The 20664-nt window shown below is 43.5% G+C and overlaps 2 protein-coding genes across 2 annotated transcripts in view; both read right to left on the bottom strand.

The window, feature by feature from the left end:
• The window catches only part of LOC126237373 (uncharacterized), a 786945-nt gene that overhangs the window by 56795 nt on the left and 709486 nt on the right, over positions 1-20664 (bottom strand). The window lies entirely within an intron of this gene.
• Positions 1-20664, bottom strand: part of LOC126237374 (uncharacterized) — a 274642-nt gene that overhangs the window by 57973 nt on the left and 196005 nt on the right. Inside the window, exon 12 of the mRNA XM_049947459.1 lies at positions 19913-20196. Within this exon, the coding sequence (XP_049803416.1) occupies positions 19913-20196 (284 nt within the window). The remainder of the gene's footprint in view (positions 1-19912; positions 20197-20664) is intronic.

Genomic DNA, 20664 nt, shown 5'->3' with positions numbered 1-20664 from the left:
GAATTCACCTACACCACAAGTGCTAAGGATTGCGTACGTTGCGACCCAGATTATGAACCTGATTGAATGTTCGTATCGCAGTGACAACACCTGGATGCTAATAAATACGCGGCACAGAGGCTATAAAACGTCTAAGAATGTACTTATAAGGGCTCACTATCTACCATAATGGAAGACCAATTTTGCAAACCAGTTTTTTATTTTCTTAAGCCGCTTATATTCGTTTTTCGCAACTTCAAATTATAAATTCGCACGTTTTGGAACGATCATTGAAGCCACAAAATCACCTTCTACGAGCATATCGAGTCATGCGTTCAAAGAGGCTGTTCACAATCTATTCCTCGGGGCGTAATGAGTAGAAGAATGGAATGGTAACCTGAAGGTGCAGAGTTCAAAGTTACATGTTGCCGTTTTCTTTATCATTTGTGCGAATTCGCAGGAAAGAGAGAACATCCAACCATAAAAGTAACATTTGGAGAGCTATTCTAAAAAAAGAGAAAATAGAAAGGAAAATGAAATCATTACCAATTCAGCGTAGGAAATGTAATAAATTGGAACAGCTACACGGAACACGAATAAATTAACTACAGTGTTCTTCGACCAAGAGCGAACGAGTAGGGATGTAACGAGTACGTGTACTCCTTCATACAGCCAATAAACCTCTCATGGATGGACTATGTTATCAACTTGTTAACGCAACGTTATTGGATCACCTAACTGTCAGAAAGTATTAATTGTTACCTATTAAGTCTGTTACGAAGTGCTAGAAAAAAAGTATGCCCACAGTCAAAGGCTTTCAGAGAAGTTTGAACTCAGACATTCGCACCTCGAGTAGTGACAAAAGTGCAGTTAATGGGTTTTAAGCTCGGTACAGTTCGTTGACCACAACCCAGACATCGTGGTAAAGAATGAAAACAGTAAAACTCGTTATTCGCTGTATCTTCCAGTTGCTGGCCTAGTTAAGCAAAACGTTGCTATACAATGCTCGACTATATTACAACAGATCTCATCCATCATATGTGTCGAACCACTGTTTTCACTTTAATCATGGTCGTGTTCGATACAATACAATGCCGACTCTGCGAAACGTAGTCCTACAAACTTTTCTTTGGCGAAAAAGTCTACAATTTGTTCACAGGGTTTACAACACCTGAGCCGCGGTGAGCCAAAATGGTGTAACTGAATTTTTCTCACTTTTGAGAAATGAAAAGTTTTGCGTTTCGTTTAATGAAAAGTCATGCTTTACAACAATTCGTGATTCATTTGATGAAATGTAGAAATAAAATATTATAATTACGTTTACTACAGACATTTTAGTTATTTGTACCTTAAATTCCTTTTTATAGTCCCTAAAAGTTAGTGTCCCACTTTTCCTCTCAGAAATTTACTCATAGTGAAAGGTAAAGTGGTATAAATAAAGAGTTGCATCACTCTTATTATAAAAGTGTTGGTGAAGTTGAATATCTGAGAAGGATGTGTCTTAATCTCCCTAAATGCAATTTATTTATAAAACATAAACATAGTATGATACAGGAAATTGTGTTTGCTGTTGTTGTCCTATCATGAACTTTTCTCTCACACAGCGAATTAAAATAATTGCGTTGTTATTATTCATTACTAGACTGCTACTTACTGAATCTAATAGTTCAGCAGTGCGTTCATCTACGGAATATAAATAAATTGTGTTTCTAAACGTCGAAATTTCTTAAAATGTAATTCTTGTCATGCTGATATTTCAAGAGGCTTTATAATGGACTCTTTATTTGATGTCAACGTCCACGTCATCTTCCTCTGCCAAAGGGTCAACATGTGCAGATCCAGATTCCTGTGTCGAACTAGCAGTTGTCAAAAAAAAAAAAAAAAAAAAAAAAGGCTCTGAGCACTATGGGACTTAACTACTGAGGTCATCAGTCCCCTAGAACTTAGAACTACTTAAACCTAACTAACCTAAGGACATCACACACATCCATGCCCGAGGCAGGATTCGAACCTGCGACCGTAGCGGTCACGCGGTTCCAAACTGTCGCGCTTAGAACCGCACGGCCACACCGGCCGGCAGCAGTTGTCAGTAGGTTGAAGAAAGAGTGGTGCACCGGAGAGATGTACGGGGAAGTGTCATCATGCCTTTCTTTTTCGCCTCCGTGACAGGTTGCACAGCATTATTGAGAGGGATGAGTTTTATGGTTTATGTATTTAACGTGGGACATCACAGATTGATTCGTGTGGGCTTTAACCTAGACTTCAACATGGAGTGCAAACTTCCCTTATAAAGAAAAGTTCTGCTTTAATAACTTCTGCGTGTTACAAATCAAAAGAAAGAAAATAATGCTAATAATTACTAGCAGTGTTACAATGCGTTTGTGATTTTAGAGCTTATATAAATAGGCAAAACAGCGTAGAATAACAAGACAACCTGACCTTGCCGCTTGACTTAATACCACTATTTCCGCGAATGTGACTCACTCTGGCGAGAGAGGAAGAATGCATTTGGAGCTCTCAAGTGGCTCCGGTGGAAGTTATTCTTACCCCTTCTCAGATTTCCGTGCATTGTCAGTAAAGTGAGCCATATAAATAAAAAACAAAATTTTTAAAATTTGGATCACTTCGGCTCTCAGCGGCTCACATTATTCAGGTTTTCGTCATAACAGTTATTTCTTGAACGCAAATTCTGGGATGCGGCATATTGTGTGGATGTCTCTGCGATTATTTACAAGCAAATTAACAACAGATTAACTGGAATGAGATTTTCACTCGGCAGTGGAGTGTGCGCTGATATGAAACTTCCTGGCAGATTAAAACTGTGTGCCGGGCCGAGACTCGAACTCGGGACGCTTGCCTTTCGCGGGCAAGCGCTCTACCATCTGAGCTACCCAAGCACGACTCACGACCCGTCCCGATCCGCAGAAGGGCTTCTGTGTAGTTTTAGCCGGCCGAAGTGGCCGTGCGGTTAAAGGCGCTGCAGTCTGGAACCGCAAGACCGCTACGGTCGCAGGTTCGAATCCTGCCTCGGGCATGGATGTTTGTGATGTCCTTAGGTTAGTTAGGTTTAACTAGTTCTAATTTCTAGGGGACTAATGACCTCAGCAGTTAAGTCCCATAGTGCTCAGAGCCATTTGAACCATTCTGTATAGTTTGGAAGGTAGGAGACGAGGTACTGGTAGAATTGAAGCTGTGAGGACGGGTCGTGAGTTGTGCTTGGATAGCTCAGAGGGTAAAGCACTTGCCCGCGAAAGGCAAAGGTACCGAGTTCGAGTCTCGGTCCGACACACAGTTTTAATCTGCCAGGAAGTTTCAACACATTAACTGCCTCAAAAACGAACAGTGACAAGAGACAGACGATGACGGAGTGAGCTGCAGCCTGTGACGGGCTGTCGTGGCAACAGTAGTACGGGATACGGCGCAGTGGAAGAAGTCGTGGGAAGACTCTGAACAGTAGCGGAAAGCTGATTGCCAGTAACAAACATAACAAAGAAACGTGGATAAACAAACGAAAACACCACTGGACGTCATTACTTACGCCCTGGGGGTCAACTCGAACTGTTGACCTCTACTTAACTGTAATATGCACGTGGTGCTGACTGTGGATGGATAACTCTGAGATGTTGTGAAAGGTGTTTATGACTTATGTCAGACATAGAATATTGATCCGATGTTGATTCGTGCTGATGATGTCGAAGGCGTTTAAAGAAATTTCTTCGACATCATTGCGTGTCCTACAACGTAACCCTAGCTACAGCTGCACGGGGTCCAGCAAACATCTGCAGTATGCAGATGAATTGTATTACCATGAGCACGTGACGCATATCTGGCATATTTATGAGTTTTTAGGTATCCTACATTCACGTTACAACTATTAAGCGGCAGTAAAATGTACTGTTAAAGCTATACGAATTCATCTCAAAGCTGACTATGGCAATGATAGTCACTTGTGTATTGAGAACTGTGGATTAAATACCGACCGTGTGACTGATGGAACCTCGGAAAGTCAGAAGTCTATCCATAGACTACCTCTGAACCCAATAAATACATGGTATTCAAGACAAACCAACAGCGTGACTTACATTACATGTACCAGTACATCTCCTGTAGCTGTTTCCGTTACACCAGATTCTTTTTCCTTTCGCTTAAGAATTAAACGCAGGGCACAGACGTGTTACAGTAGTTCATCCTTGTTCCAAATTCGAACTAGAGACCTCCGTCTTTGCGTCTCTGTTCCATCTGCCACAGAAGGTCGGTCAGACAAACATTTTCCCTTTATTTATATGTCTATCTTTCAAAGATATCAGACCCGGGCACATGTCTGCTAAAGACACTATCTACTGGCATCTAGCAACTTTACAGTACAGATATCAATTATTTGTTTAAATTCAAGAAAGTTTCTTACGAACTAGTTCACCAATTTTTATTCAGGGAGAAAGCAGTTGCGGTGAAAGACCAACTAAATGTGACAAAGTTCGCCGAAGACGGTGGGAAGCAAGACTGCCTCATAAATTCCATTAAGTGACGCGTGATTGTAGTCGGAAATAATGGATAGTTCTGGAAAAAATATTAGAGCACTGAATGCCATTTATTTTCTTTATTGTTCTTTTGCTCAATTTTCTGTCAGCGAGAGCCAGTGGAAGATCACTTGGCCACGGAAAAATGTCAGACACGAGATAAGATTGGTTGGTTGGTTGGCTGGTTGATTTGGAGGAGGGGACCAAACAGCGAGGTAATCCGTCCCATCGGATGGAGGGTGGGAAAGGAAGTCGGCCGTGCCCTTTCGAAGGAACCATCCCGGCATTTGCCTGAAGCGATTTAGGAAAATCAAGGAAAACCTAAATCAGGATGGCCGGGCACGGGTCTGAACACTCGTCCTCCCGAATGCGAGTCTAGTGTGCTAACCACTGCGCCACCTCACTCAGTACGAGATAAGAAAATATGACTTAGTTTTCCTTTACATTACCCTTTTAACTGAAACAAATTTCATTTAATTTTATGTTTTGAATACTACATCCTTATTTGCTGTCGCCTACACACGTAAAAAGTAGTAAATCAAGAGGGTATTTTATAAGCCTATTTATCGTTATTTTAAATTCGTCTCTCTCTTCCTCCCAAGAATACGTAAACATTTCTTCTAATATTTATTCACTTTTAATTTCCCGTCCAATCTCTCTCTCTTTTAATTTCCCCTCGAATCTCTCTTTCTCTCTCCCTCCCCTTCTTTCACTCTGGTCTCATTTGCCTTTTGATCCACCTCCCAAAAATAATGAACAGACCAAGCAGTTATTGAAATAATATCTTTTCTTGTAATAGCTCCCTCCATCTCATCTCTTTCTTACTTTTAGCCTCTATAATTTCTCTCAAAACCTTTGAAACAATTTCCTTTTAAATCCCCTGTTCCATTACCCATCCTTCCAACTGAAAAATTCCTGCGTTATCCCTCTTCTCTCTCCCCGACGATGAAAGAACTATGACATACTTTTCTATATGGTCCCTTCTTTTCTTCCCTTCTACCCACCTCCCTCCCTATTCCATGCCCCTGCGCCCCTCCCTTCTTACCACGAATCTCTCTCTCTCTCTCTCTCTTTTCTCTCCCTCTGCCTCATGCAAATGCTTATGAATTCACAAAGCCACACACGCACACACTATATATATATATATATATATATATATATATATATATATATATATATATATATATATATATGTGTGTGTGTGTGTGTGTGTGTGTGTGTGTGTGTGTGTGTATGTGTCAATTCGTAAGCATTTGCATGAGGCAGAAGGAGGGAAAAGAAAGAAAGAAAGAAAGAGAGAGAGAGGGAGAGATGCGTGGTAGGTATATATGTGTGTGTGTCAGTTCATAAGCATTTGCATGAGGGAGCTACTGCCGTAATGTCTCTCACCTCTGCACTTAATCTCTCTCTCTCTCTCTCTGTATGTGTGTGTGAGAGAGAGAAAGAAAGAGAGAGAGACAGTGCGTAAGAATTTGGATGAGGTAGATTGGCTCTGAGCACTATGGGACTTAACTGCAGTGGTCATCAGTCCCCTAGAACTTAGAACTACTTAAACCTAACTAACCTAAGGACATCACACACATCCATGCCCGAGGCAGGATTCGAACCTGCGACCGTAGCGGTCGCGCGGTTCCAGACTGTAGCGCCTAGAACCGCTGGATGAGGTAGAGGAAAGGAGAGAGAGAGAGAGAGAGAGAGAGAGATGTAGTCGGAAGGGAGGGACGAAGGGAACACGGAATGAGGTGGGTAGGCGGAAAGATTGGGTTGTTTTGGGGAAGGAGACCAGACAGCGAAGTCATCGGTCTCATCGGATTAGGGAAGGACGGGGAAGGAAGTCGGCCGTGCCGTTTCAAAGGAACCATCCCGGCATTTGCCTGGAGCGATTTAGGGAAATCACGGAAAACCTAAATCAGGATGGCCGGACGCGGGATTGAACCATCGTCCTCCCGAATGCGAGTCCAGTGTCTAACCACTGCGCCACCTTGCTCGGTTCAGAAGTATAGAAAAGTAGATCATACAGGAAACTACTTCACAGTTATTTTACCGTTGCGGAGAGAGAAAAGGCAAAGAACTTTCAGTTCGAAGGATGGATAATGAAACAGGGAATTTAAAAAGGAATTGTTTCATAGGTTTCGGGAGAAATGATAGAGGATGAAAGTAAGAAAGGGGTGAGATAGAGGGCAGCATTAAAAAAAAAGATATTATTTCAACAACTGTTTGGTCTGTTTATTATTTTTGGAAAATGAATTAAAAGGCAAATGAGACCAGAGAGAAAAATAGAGAGAGAGAGAGAGAGAGAGAGAGAGAGAGAGAGAGAGAGAGAGAGGTGGGCGGGGGGAAATTAATAGTGAATGAATATTAGAAGACATGTTTTATACATCTTTGGGAGGAAGAGAGAGATGAATTTAAAATAACGATAAACAGCCTCAAAAAACTCCCTCTTAATTTGTTGGTTTTTACGTATGTAGGAGAGAGCAAATAAAGATAATGTAGTCTTCCAAATTTAAAATTAAAAGAAATTTTTTTGAGTTAAAACTTAAAGGAAAACTAACTCATAGTTTCTCATCTCGTATTCGATATTTTTCCGTCGCCAAATGATCTTCCACTGGCTCTTGCTGACAGAAATTTGAGCAGAAGAACAATAAAGAAAATAAATTGCTTTCAGTGCTCTAATATTTTGTCCAGAATCATCCATTATTTCTGACTGCAATGATGCGTCATGGCATGGTATTTATGAGGCGTTGGACATAACGGCTAGAAGAGGCTTCATGAAAGCAGTGCCAACGGGCGTCAGCTGTAGTCAGGTGGTTTCGTGGCCAGTTCTCTAACAGTGTTCCTGCTACCTCCGCCCACATATTTTCATTACGCACAGGTGAATGGTCTTCCTGTAGCGTAATCCTCCTTTAGTATACAGCATTCTCACTGAAGGCATCAGCACGTTCTTCACTATGTGGGCGTATTGCCTGCTATTAAGGGTTCCATTAATCCTAAGGATCATTCCTGCTCTTCTCTCAGAAATTTAACACCCACAGGAAAACGACAGCCGGCCACTTCCTGCCGTTGCTACATATTCTTCGCGATGTCTTGTGCCTCGAATCCAGTAAACCACTCTTGGGCCATCGTTGCTCGTGGAAAACGCCTTCCCGTCTGTGAAAATTACGATTTCCCACGCCGCATTCAGATGGAGCTCTGCGAATGCCAGCCGGACCAACTCATTTTCCTCGATGAGTTCCTGTTGTATAGCGGATCTTCGTACGTGCAGCCCTGTTTCCCTCAGTCTTCGGCGAACTGTGTCACTTTTAGTTGACCTTTCACCGCAACTGGCTCACTTTTAGGAAGGGAAGCAGTCGGCTCAGTGTTCTCCTGCTGTGTGCTCAGTGTCTTGCTGTCTGAGTCAGGAATTCCGCTGGTAATGCCTCTTTCAACTTAATTCTTCCACCATCTCTTTCCGATAGTAGGCGGCACGCCATACCTCCTGCAAGCATCACTAATCGAAAACTTGCCTTCTTCAATCAGAACGATGACTCTGTCTCGAACTGAACACTCCTGATGAGCCATTGTAACGGACTGCCCGAGATGTTGCAACTGCTTGCCGCTCGTATGTTGACCCCTGGGGAGGAAGTATATGTCGTCAAAAGGTGCAGCAGTGGTCACGGACTTGCCGCGTTAGGTGTAAATAATAAGGGGAAGAAGTAATTTTTGAGAATATTTCTCTTGGAGAACAGCGGTTTTTTATTGCTTAAAAATGAAGATGACCAGTCACAACCGCAAGAAACTTACTTTTTTTTCTTTTTAAATGGTGTTACCGGTTTCGATCCGGTAGCTAATGTCCGTGGAAAAAAGAAGTTCCTTGAAGTTGTTTCTTGTTCAATTTTAAGAAATAAGGCGAAAAGTCGGTCTGGCCGACCTCCTGTTACAGATGGAACTGAGGCGGAAAGGCGGAGGTCGCTAGTTCAAATTTTGTCCAAGGTTGAACAGTTGTAACACGCGTGTGTCCAACGTTGAATTCTTAAGCAACAGGAAAAAGGACAGGTGTACCGGAAACAGCTACAGCAGACATATATGTAATGCATGTTAGGCTGTTGTTGGTTTGTCCTGAATACCATGCATTTACTGACTCCAGAATCCTGTCTGGGGACAGACTTTCGACATTGCGAGGTCTCACCCATCACACAGTTTAATATTTAACCCATAGTTCCCAATGCAAATACAACTTCTACTATTCCTATAGGCACCCCTGAGGTGGGTATAGCTTTAAAATTCGTGTTACTGCCGTTTAATAGTGGTCGTGTGAATGCAGGATACCTAAAAACTCATGAATGTGCCAAATGTGTGACAGGTGTGGATGGTAAGGCAATTCATCTGCATACTGCAGATGTTTGCCGATCCTGCGCAGCTAGGCTTACGCTGAAGGACAGACCGTGTGGTCAAAGAAAATTTCTTTAAACGCCCTCGATATAGTCAGCGCGACAGGAGAGGTACATCAAGATCGGATCAACATCCTATGTCTCACATAAGTTGTGAACACCTTTGGCGACACCTCAGTTACCCATCTAGAATTAGCACCACGTGCATATTACAATTAAGTAGAAGTGAACGGTTGGAGCTGATCCCAGGGCATGAGTAATATTATCCACTGCTGTATACGTTTGTTTTATCTACACGGGCGGAAAAAATCGCTACAACAAGATAAAAGAAAGCTAGTATTCCCGTTTCTACATCTGAAAGACGAAATCTATTCAAATATCGCGCCAGTCGCATAAGAGTGGCGCTAGTAACGCCACTATGAGGATACAAATCAGGTTTGCTTTAAATACAGGCTGTAATAGTCGTGAGCGTATGTATCCTTTGAGATTGGACGTGGTGAGGTGAAGTTTGTCAAGAATGCCTTTAAGGCGACAGAGACGCCGTTATCAACACCTCACTGTGTTTGAACGAGGTCTGTAATAGGGCTATGAGAAGCTGGGTGTTACTTCTGCAATGCTGCAGGAAGACTTGGCACGAATATAACTACTGTTCATGATTGTTGGCAACTGTCACGGGAATGAATGGTCACAAGATGACCGAACTCCGTACGACCGCGTGGCACAACAAAAAGGGACGACGTACGGCTCTGGCGCGTCGTACTGCATCTGCAGCAGCAATTTCAGCTGCAGTTGGCACCACCGTGACACAATGACCTGTTAAAACGTGGTTACTTCAAGGACAGATCCGAGCCGAAGCCTTGTAGCGCGCATTCCACTGATCCCAAACGACCGCCATTTGCGGCTTCAGTGGTCTCAAGCGAAAACTGACTGGAGGGCAGAATGGAAGACCGTTGTGTTTAGTGTTGAAAGCGGTTCTACCTCAGTGCCAGTGATGGTCGTGTGTTGGTTAGGAGGAGGCCAGCTGAGTGTCTGCAACCAACCTATTTGCGTGCTAGACACAACGGACCTACAGCTGAAGTTATTGCCTGGGCTGCAATTTAGTGTGATAGCAGTAGTAGTCTCGTGGATATCCCGTGCACCCTGACTGCAGTTTTGTACGTCAGCCTGGTGATTAGACCTGTTGTGCTGCCATTAATGAACAGCACTCCAGGGGATTTTCCAACAGGATAACGTTCACCCACATACGGCTGCTGTAACCCAACAGACTCTACAGAGCGTCGACATGTTGCCTTCTCCTACTCGATCAACAGATCTGTATCCAATCGAACATATACGGGACATCATCGGACAACTCAAGCGTAATCCACAAGCAGCGTTGACCGTAACTGTATTGACTGACAAAGTGCAAGAGGAATGGAACTCCATCCCAAAAACTGACTTCCGGCACCTGTCCAACGCAATGCATGCACGTTTGTATGCTTGCATTCAAGATTCTGGCGCTACATCGGTTATTAATTCACGTGAATTTCACATTTGCAATGTCTAATCTCGCATCAACATCTACGCATCGTTACTCGTTCGCTCTTGTTCGAAGTGTTCTGTTGTAAGGTTGTTGGGAAATTGTAACCAGTATTTTAAACAGTTACGGATAATAAGTATTACGTGATGGTTTACTAATTTATAACATTTCTTAAGTGGAATTGTTAATGTTTTTATGTTCCGTTCCATCTTTTATGAATAGCTCTCCAAATGTCGCTTTTGTGATCGGATATTTTCTCTGCCGCAAGACACCACATCTTTCGCGACTTTAGCTACGTGAAGAAAAGTACGTATCTGAACTATAGCGAAGCCGATATGCAGTAAAGACAGCTATTTCACTTGTCGATTTCATAATCTTCCTACACATTGTCCGAAACATCGCGTTTTTTTTCCATTCTTGCGAATTAGCACAAATGATAAAGAAAATGAGAGCACGTAACTTTCAGATCTGCACCTTCAGTTTACCATTACATTCTTCTATCCCTTACGCCACGAGCAAGAGGTGTGAGAACAGAGGATCTCAAATTAAATACCTTTCAGCCGTCAATTTTCAACGTTATTTTAATTAGCAAACAGTTTCAGCGTTTTATTAGGCCATCTTCAGGCCCCTGACCGACGTGAAGGAAGAATCTACCTCGATCTTGTTCAAAACAGCGGCCAGCAATACTGGTATTAGTATATATTTGCTACAGTCATCTCTTCAACTATCACTTGCCGACTGGGGATGGTTCAAGAGATGACTGTAGCAAATGTCTACTAATACCAGTATTGTTGGACCCGGTTTTGGCCTGAACCGGGGTAGAGTCTTCCTACACGTCGGTAAGGGACCTGAAGATGGCGTAATAAAACGCTGAAACTATTTGCCAATTAAAATAATGTTGAAAATTGACGGCTGCAAGGTATTTAATTTGAGATCCTCTATTGAACAGCCAAGTACCGCAACCATTTCTAAAAAGATGAACATACAGAGACTTGATGTGAGAATAGTCTCTTTGAACACATGACTCCATATTCTCGTGCAGTGTAGTTTTGTGGCTTTAATCTTCGTTCCAAAACGTGTAAAGTTATGGTTTCAAGTTGCGAAAGACGAATATGGGCGGCTTTAGAAAATAATAAACTTCTTGGTAAAATTGGTCTTCCATTCTTAGTTAGCCTGTACAATAGATAGTGAGCATAAGTACATTCTTAGGCGTTTTATAACCCCTATGCCGCATATTGTTTAACATCCAGGATCTGTCATTGCAATTCGAACATTCAGTCAGGTCCATAATCTGTGTCGTGAAGTATTCAATCATAGCACGTGGGGCATAGGTGAATACAGTGTGAGCGTCGAATAACTCGTATTTTACTGAGTCAATGACTCGCTTCGTCTCTCCCTTCGTCTGGCCCTGTTTTTCTGGCTCTGTGATTATGCTGGTATTCAGATGGTCGGATTTTTCTGCCGTTTTTACAATGGACCATTTTTTTACTTTTGAGTATACATAGGGGAATGTTTATGTCGAAAAAACTGCACCAATATTCAGTCAGATCTAGCTAAGAGTTCAAAGTGGTCCAAATAATGGCAACGTGCTTGAAATGTTCGAATGGTTCAAATGGCACTGAGCACTATGGGACTTAACTTCTGAGGTCATCAGTCCCCTAGAACTTAAACCTAACTAACCTAAGGACATCACACACATCCATGCCCGAGGCAGGATTCGAACCTGCGACCGTAGCGGTAGCGCGGCCCCAGACTGTAGCGCCTAGAACCGCTCGGGCACTCCGGCCGGCGCTTGAAATGTTGAGAAGTGTCAATCACGGGTCTAGTCTGCTAGGAATGCCACATTCTTTGGCTGCATAGCAAAACCTCATGGCCGGCCGGGGTGGCCGAGCGGTTCTAGGCGCTGCAGTCTGGAACCGCGCGACCGCTACGGTCGCAGGTTCGAATCCTGCCTCGGGCATGGATGTGTGTGATGTCCTTAGGTTTAAGTAGTTCTAAGTTCTAGGGGACTGATGATCTCAGCAGTTAAGTCCCATAGTGCTCAGAGCCATTTGAACCAAAACCTCATATATACGCCATATGCTGAACACGTTTACAGATGGAGCAATTCGCTTTTAGTGCGGTAGAGATTTGGACTGAGGAACAAAGAATACTTGCGTTTCCGCCCTGGGGTAATCACATCGCGTGGGCGTTACCTGCACTTCCCTTGGTTCAGATTCCTTGAGTTTCTCTGACGTTTAATTTTGATGGCGTTTCTATGCTTCAGCCTACAAGGGTTTGTGGTTGATAATGTTTCATGCTCGCGCACTTTAGCTAAATAGTCTGCTTATTTTCCAGATTTATTGATGTGCTTTCACTGTGATCAAGGTTAAGTCCGTTCTTCAAAGCGAGGGGCTTGGTTCCATGTTCAAAGAACAATATCGGTTTTTCATTAACTCATCCGTGAACATAGGCCATTGCTAACATTACTATTTACTATTAGTATTTAGTATTACTGCTGGGATCAGGAATTATATGGTGCTCTTTTGTTCTAATTTTGATGTTTTATGGTAATTGTGACCTTTGTGGCCCGATGAAGGACGCCTTTAATTTCACTGCTGATTAAAGTGTTGATTTTCTAGAATATTAATTAGTAATTATTCCAAATTTCTCTTCAGTTGTTTTTCATCCCGAAGACATTTACAGTTTATTACGATTCCTTGGTTAGTTATCATGTGATCATTTATTCTTTGTCTAGTTGTCGTGAACTCGAGCACTCTTAACAGAATGCCTTCTTCCTCCAGCGAAATCATCATTTTGATAAGCTGCTATTGGAAAATTACATAATTTTCTTTGAGAGTGTATTACGGCAAATGTAAGGTAGGTCTGAAGAGCTGAGAACTTCGAGACATGTGCTGAGGCTGAATACGTAGAGTGCTTTTTCTGATTAATGCCTTTTACATGTAGTTGTGATGCTATACGAAATGAAGTTTACACTTCCATAACGATCATGCAGTGTACTTTCCGGTTGTGTTAACAGATTTAGGTACGTTGGTCGCAGTCATGTACCCATTACGTAAACCTCGGTCAAGAACCGCTATATTTACCGTTGTACTATGAAACTCCTTTCTGTCTTCAAAGATTTCACAAAAAGCAGCTAGATCGCGTTAATATTCGTACATAGAACAAAATCCTTTGTTGAAAGGAAATATTTTCACTGAAGTCAAAAATGGTTCAAATGGCTCTTAGCACTATGGGACTTAACATCTGAGGTCATCAGTCCCCTAGAACTTAGAACTACTTAAACCTAACTAACCTAAGGACAGCACACACATCCATGCCCGAGGCAGGGTTCGCACCTGCGATCGTAGTTCCAGACTGAAGCGCCTAGAACAGCTCGGCCACAAAGGCCGGATTCACTGAAGTCATAGCAGTTATGTACTTAGATTACATTTTAAAAAGAATAGGATGCTCTCAAAATACTTGGGTGTAGCAAATTGTACGGATATTAAATGGAACGTACACATAGTCTCAGGCGTAGATAAAGCCAGGGCAGACTTCGTTTCACTCCTTGGATACTAGGAAAAAATAGGGTAAAGCAATAGTGCTACACATCCTAGAATTTTGCCCAAGTGAGTGATAACCGATCCAGATAGGACGTATGTGAAGGGCCAGTCCTATGGTAACACGTTTGTTTGACCCGCGGCAGAGTGTTGTAGAAATGCTGAAAAGATTGAACTGGCGGATACACGAAGCTACACGCAAAGTCTCTTATGAAGCCTACTTTCAACGGTTGAAGAAGCCGCTTTGTGAGGCATCGAGAAGGCGAGACTACATTGTTTAACTGCGTGCAGAGGCGTTTCACTAATCATCCTTCCCACACTCCGTATGTGAATGAAACGGGAAGCAGACATGCTAAATGGTGCAATACGAAGTACCCTCTGCCATTGACACCACACTGGTTTGCAGAGTATAGTTGTGGATGTCGATGCACCCCAGAAGAAATGCAATAATCAGGGGCTGTACCTTTCTTGCTTCGACAACTGACACTGCTTGACAAAATATTGAAACACCCAGAAGACAATGTCGAATGCCAGTGTAACTTCATACACGTATGCACCATCGGCGGGTGTTTAAGTGACTAGAGCTGTACTTCTCTGTGCCTCCAGAGTGCATTAGTGTTCGTGTTTAGTATTGTTACCAGGCCTGGAACGCGAGTAGCACAGATGTCGACTGTTCACGGTGAAGGACACGGAGATGCCGCGTATTCGTGTGAGGCAGTGTTATCACCACCAAATATAATAGTAATGCTGTATGGCCAACAGCCTGGTGCAGGTCTTTGAACTTGATGCAGTTTCTGTGGCCGGCCGCAGTGGCCGAGCGGTTCTAGGCGCTTCAGTCTGGAGCCGCGCGACCGCTACGGTCGCAGGTTCGAATCCTGCCCCGGGCATGGATGTGTGTGATGTCCTTAGGTTAGTTAGGTTTAAGTAGTTCTAAGTTCTAGGGGACTGATAACCTCAGATATTAAGTCCTATAGTGCTCAGAGCCATTTTCAGTTTCGGTGACTTGCGTGTGTCTGAGCCAAAGGCATCTGTTGTACTCAGACTGTCACTCATCCAAGTACTAGCTGGGCCTGAGGTTGCTTAATTTCGGTAAGTGGGCGAGAACAGATTTTTCTATCGTGCCAAAGCCATTGGCATCAGCACAGGACAGAGTTGGAAAGAGGCCTCATTGTGGGTCTCCTTTTGGTCGTATAGTGTAATCATGCAATATCCAGGTTCTGGGGCATGTGGATGTGACAGTGGCTGAGTGTTGATCTGGACGGGAGGGTGAAGGCAGACATTCTCGTCGTCCACGTGTCGGTCTAACACTACTGAACATCACAAGAGAAGATCGTCGTATTGAGCGCCAAGTACGTGTTAATCCATTCACATCTGTGACTGCCATCCGAGATGGATTCCCTGCAAAATTCTGTGTCATCTCGTGCAATTTATTACAGCCTAGAAGCAGCCAGGCCAGGGAATTATCGTCCCTTGCGCAAGCTGCCATGACCACCACAACGTACTCCCATGATTAGCAAGATCTCCAGATCTGTCCCTGATACGGATGTGTGGGACTAGCTAGGACATCGTCGCAGTGCCAGTGTCCAGGATACCAAGGACCAGTTAAAGCAGTTCTAGCCCAGCTCTCCTCAGCTGAGGATACAACGGTTTTGTGGTACCAGCAAATACTTTTGTACAGGCATCCAGGCCAGAGCAGGTACAACGTCATGCAGTATGTGGCCTCATACTGCAAACATCTTTGCAAATTTGACTCGATACTGTGAAAACCGAAACAACATTACATACCCTCTCAACCCGTGAAATTTCATTTCGTTTCCTGTTCCATTTTTCGATGCTTCACTCTTCATGTTATACAGTGTATTCGAAATTCTAATCGTGTATAATCATACTCATCTACCTGGCATTCAGTACGAGGTGAGCGCTTCTTCCCAAATTTCTAATTGACATTCTTCTGCTGTTTTCCATCATGTGTTACTATCCATCAGACAGAACTCACTTTTTTATGCACCACGGCAAAGTAGCGCGTACCACTTCCGGATGTAATCTCTGTACTCTACAGTTCCCAATATGATGTCACTGAAAACGAGAACACCGTCTCCAAACTACATCGAGGTATCCCAGGTTTGACAAATGACGGAAATCACTCTAGCCTTCTCTGACTCTTCCGTGAACTGGATATGGTTTATATGACACTAGATACATCAAATCACGTGGAGCCTTTGTATGAGGGGAGGGCACTGGGCGGGTCGCACCTGAAGAGTTTTTTTTTTTTTTTTTTTTTTTTTTTTTCCAGAGGGATTCGGGCACTTCAAAGGCTGGATCGTGATCTTGGCGCTTGGTTTTAGCACTTGGTCAAGCTCCCATGCACTGCTGTTGAATGCTTCCCCCTCCTCATCCCAATAATGTTCACTATTTTCATGAAATCTCTCTACGGTAGACACTCAACTCCTAACCGCGCCCTACTTTTGATTGTGGCTAGCTTCTCTTCTGTCAGCGACCCAGTTGCATGTATTATTGGTTCAAATGGCTCTGAGCACTATGGGACTTAACATCTGTGGTCATCAGTCCACTAGAACTTAGAACTACTTAAACCTAACTAACCTAAGGACATCACACACACCCATGCCCGAGGCAGGATTCGAACCTGCGACCGTAGCGGTCACGCGGTTCCAGACTGAAGCGCCTAGAACCGCACGGCTACTGCGGCCGGCGCATGTATTATTAATCAGATGCATTGGCTATGCAACCTTGCTTTCTTAAGACTCACACTACGTGGGACAAACGCTCACAGTACGTGGTCAGGGGCATTGTAACCAAGGATTGTTCCCAAACAAATTGGTCAAAGCACACTGTGCCATGTGTGTAACTCGTTTTTGTATTATCCTACCACGGTTTAGTCGAAAACAAAGTCGCTATGATGCAATAAGTGTTTTTTCTTGGATCTACAATATCTCTGAACTTAGAACATGGCAAGAAAAACATAAATAAAATATTTTATCTATATTATCAAACACTGAGCTAGCAACACAAAACGCTTTTTACCGTGTCCTTATGTCAATAAATGCCACTGCACTGAATTTTATATCAACAAATGATAAGGTGCTTGATTGAATGACAGCAAGGATATTGTCCTCTCCACTTTCTCTTTTTGCTTCCTTATATTCAGCATAGCACGAGGAAAGATAAACTGGGCAGGAATTACGATACAGAATACTGTACGAAATACAAGACCTTAATCTGCATTGGCTTTCAAAAGTATTATTTGAAATTTCGGCCGTATATTGTATTGGAAACGTCTATTCTTCCCAAAAAATTATCCATTAACATGGTCCCTCTTATTTGTGTTACCTCGCATTAACTCCAAAGGTTTTGCAGTTCAAGTGGATATGCTACAGAGACTCCTCGGCGAAACCCATTCTGGAGGAGAAGAGATGTTCTGAAGCCGTCGTGGTGTAAAAGTGGTGGAAGTCCCATCACACATGTACCACATATTCATGCAATGGACCAGACCACGGTCATCGGCAGAGATTTATCCAGGAGGGCACAAGATCCTAAAATTTCTATTTTTTGGTATAGCTTATTCAGGATTTTGATGATATGTCGTGACACAACAACTGATTTATTGTTAGTCGAAAGACTGATAGTTATCCTTCTAACATACTTCTTGTTGTGTCTAGACCATACAGCCCAGACACAAGGCTGTAGCCGATAGGGCACGCAAGGCTAACGCAGCCGGGCGTGAAGTCTGGAACATGAGACTTATAAATGCACTAAAGAAAAATACGTAGCTTTTTAATACTTAACTTTATTCTCTTGTTGGAATACATCTCTCCTGCATACTCGTAAGCTATTGGCACTGATACAAATGGCGCCTTGCTAGGTGGTCGCCATTTAACTTAGCAGAGGGCTATTCTACTGTCTATCTCTCGGCAAATGAGAGCAAGGCTTAGCACGTCCAATCGCTAGCTATGTTGTCCGTACAACTGGGGGCGAGGTCTCCTCAGTCTCTCGAGACCTGCCTTGTGGTGGCGCTAGGTTTGCGATCCCACAGTGGCGACACGCGGGTCCGACATGTACTACAGGACCGCGGCCGATTTAAGTTACCACCTAGCAAGTGTGGTGTCTAGCGGTGACCCCACACTTCTGAAGGTAGATTACTCTGTAGCTTAAAAGGTAAACATGTTTCATTAATATATGCAAAGCACTTCATTCTGTATTATGAACGTGACTGTGGATGCCACCTTTTTCTAGGTAGGGATCTGAAATTATGTTCTCATACGATTAAAATCAGCGTATCAGTGAGTTAACAAAATATGAACAGCAGATGTTGTAATTAATGAATAAATAGTGCTAAGTTCACAATACTAATTAAAAACCTGAAACTGAATTACCGGAACGATTGAGAAAATCAACGAAAATAACAAGCAAAATGCCACGTGATGTACTCGTTATTGTAGAGAAACAGGAAATGAAATTTACATATCGACTATTCAATCCTGATGTTATTTGTAGGACATCCCATATAAAGGTTCACATCGAATCACGAGAATGGATGTGACTTGTATTTTTTTATGCCGACTGCCATAAACAGAGTTTAACAATTCATGTTTGCTCTTGCTTTTTATTTGTGGCGGCGTCTAATCTCATTTTAACTTAAACAGCTTGATAAGTGGATAATGTGATCCCGAAAGATGTGATGGTAAAAAAAATCACACATTTTGGTCAACTGGTTCGTAATATTCTCGGTACTAAATCAAAATTCTCTATCTCTCCATTAGGTCATTTACTCTAACAGATCACAAATTTTAGAGATAGGAAATGAAGGTATTAAGAAAAGGAAAGAGAGTGAAAAAATATTCTCGTCCAAAGAAGTATATTGGTAACAAGTATAGGCTTTACGCTGAGGAAGACGTTTCTGAGGATGTGCATCTGTTGTAGAATAGTGTGGGAAGAAAAAGAAAAGCGATAGAGATCCAGGGTTACAGAAAGAAGCTTCATATGAAGGCATCAGAGGACTACGGGAAACCATAGAAGAGATCTACGCTAGGGGAAGACTAATGTTAGAGTGTACATATTAAATAACTAAGAACGTTGGGTGTAGCTACTACTCTGAGATAAGGAGATTGGCACAAGAGAGAATCGTGGTGGGCCGCGTCGAACCAGTCAGAAGACCGAACATCCAAAGGAAAATCGTTCTGAGAAGGATTATTTTCCTGTAAACAATGTAGGTAGTGGTTGTATGGTGGAGCCCGCCGAAATCTGGGGCTGACGTGATCAATGGCCAGGGCTACGACAATGTGTTGCAATCAGATGACTTCGTGTTCCACTTTGGCTGTTTTATCCACGGACACGAGTGGCACTTCTGGGTGAATGAGAAGTCGTATCTATCAGTTTTAGAGGTGTAGGGATGTATCAGTGTAACAATGTAGTGCAGTAATACCTCGTCTTCCACTGTTCAGTTCCCTTGCTTCCCAGTGGTAATTGACAAAACGTTTCTGGAGAAGTTTCGAGGTCATATAGTGCCGCAACACCGCGTGCCTTCGCCTTATGCGGAATGCTGTAATTTCACATCTCACAAACGAGATTCACGAAAGGCAGTACTATCATATCCAGCTCAATGGACAGACAGACGTGGTCGACATGAAAGGCTTGCTCACAGCCAACACCTAACCCTCTGCGCCGGCCGATGTGGCCGTGCGGTTCTAGGCGCTTCAGACTGGAACCGCGTGACCGCTACGGTCGCAGGTTCGAATCCTGCCTCGGGCATGGATGTGTGTGATGTCCTTAGGTTAGTTAGGTTTAAGTAGTTCTAAGATCTAGGGGACTGATGACCTCAGATGTTAAGTCCCATAGTGCTCAGAGCCATTTGAACCATTTTTTTGAGTTACCGGTCACTAGTGTAACATTCATTACCTTACCCATAGTTCCTAGAGGGATTGTAGTTACCAGAAGGAGAGAGAACGTCTTTGCAGTTATAAAGGTGCTTACCGTCGGATTCCTAAGTCAACCTCGTCCTGGCGTACAGGGAAGAGGACAACCAGCAGCAAGTAGAGGAAGATGGCGGCGTTGGCGGCCGTGCAGAGCGCCACTGGGAAGACGACGGTGGTGTAGAGGGCGACGCCCTGCGGGTAGCACAGGAAGTCCGTGGCGCTGTCCTGCCGCAGCGGGTAGCCCGCCTCCAGTCCCGATGTCGCCACCAGCGCCACCACCGGCACCAGCGGCGACAGCCACGAACACGCCGAGCTGACCAACACCACGTGCGGGAACAGCGCCTGCGCAATTCACCCAGCAGGGGTTTTGTAACTCCTGCCTTTATTGGTTGGTTGGTTGGTTTTGGGGAAGGAGACCAGACAGCGTGGTCATCGGTCTCATCGGATTAGGGAAGGATGGGGAAGGAAGTCGGCCGTGCCCTTTCAGAGGAACCATCCCGGCATTTGCCTGGAGTGATTTAGGGAAATCACGGAAAACCTAAATCAGGATGGCCGGACGCGGGATTGAACCGTCGTCTTCCCGAATGCTGCCTTTATTGAAGTTAGTGTACTGGGGTCAATCAAAATACGACTCTTATGAACATCTTTGATTTCAGCAGGTTGTTTTCTGAGCAGCTTATCACTCATCGTCATTGTCTTTTGTCCACGCATCACAAAAAACACACTGAAGTTTTTAGACTTAACCACTCTAACAAATCCACAACAGCCAGCCACATGTACCTTTACGCACACAGACTGACACCCACAACA

The sequence above is a fragment of the Schistocerca nitens genome, chromosome 2, assembly GCF_023898315.1.
Source record: "Schistocerca nitens isolate TAMUIC-IGC-003100 chromosome 2, iqSchNite1.1, whole genome shotgun sequence".
Lineage (NCBI taxonomy): Eukaryota > Metazoa > Arthropoda > Insecta > Orthoptera > Acrididae > Schistocerca > Schistocerca nitens.
This window is presented reverse-complemented; position numbering and strand designations above follow the sequence as displayed.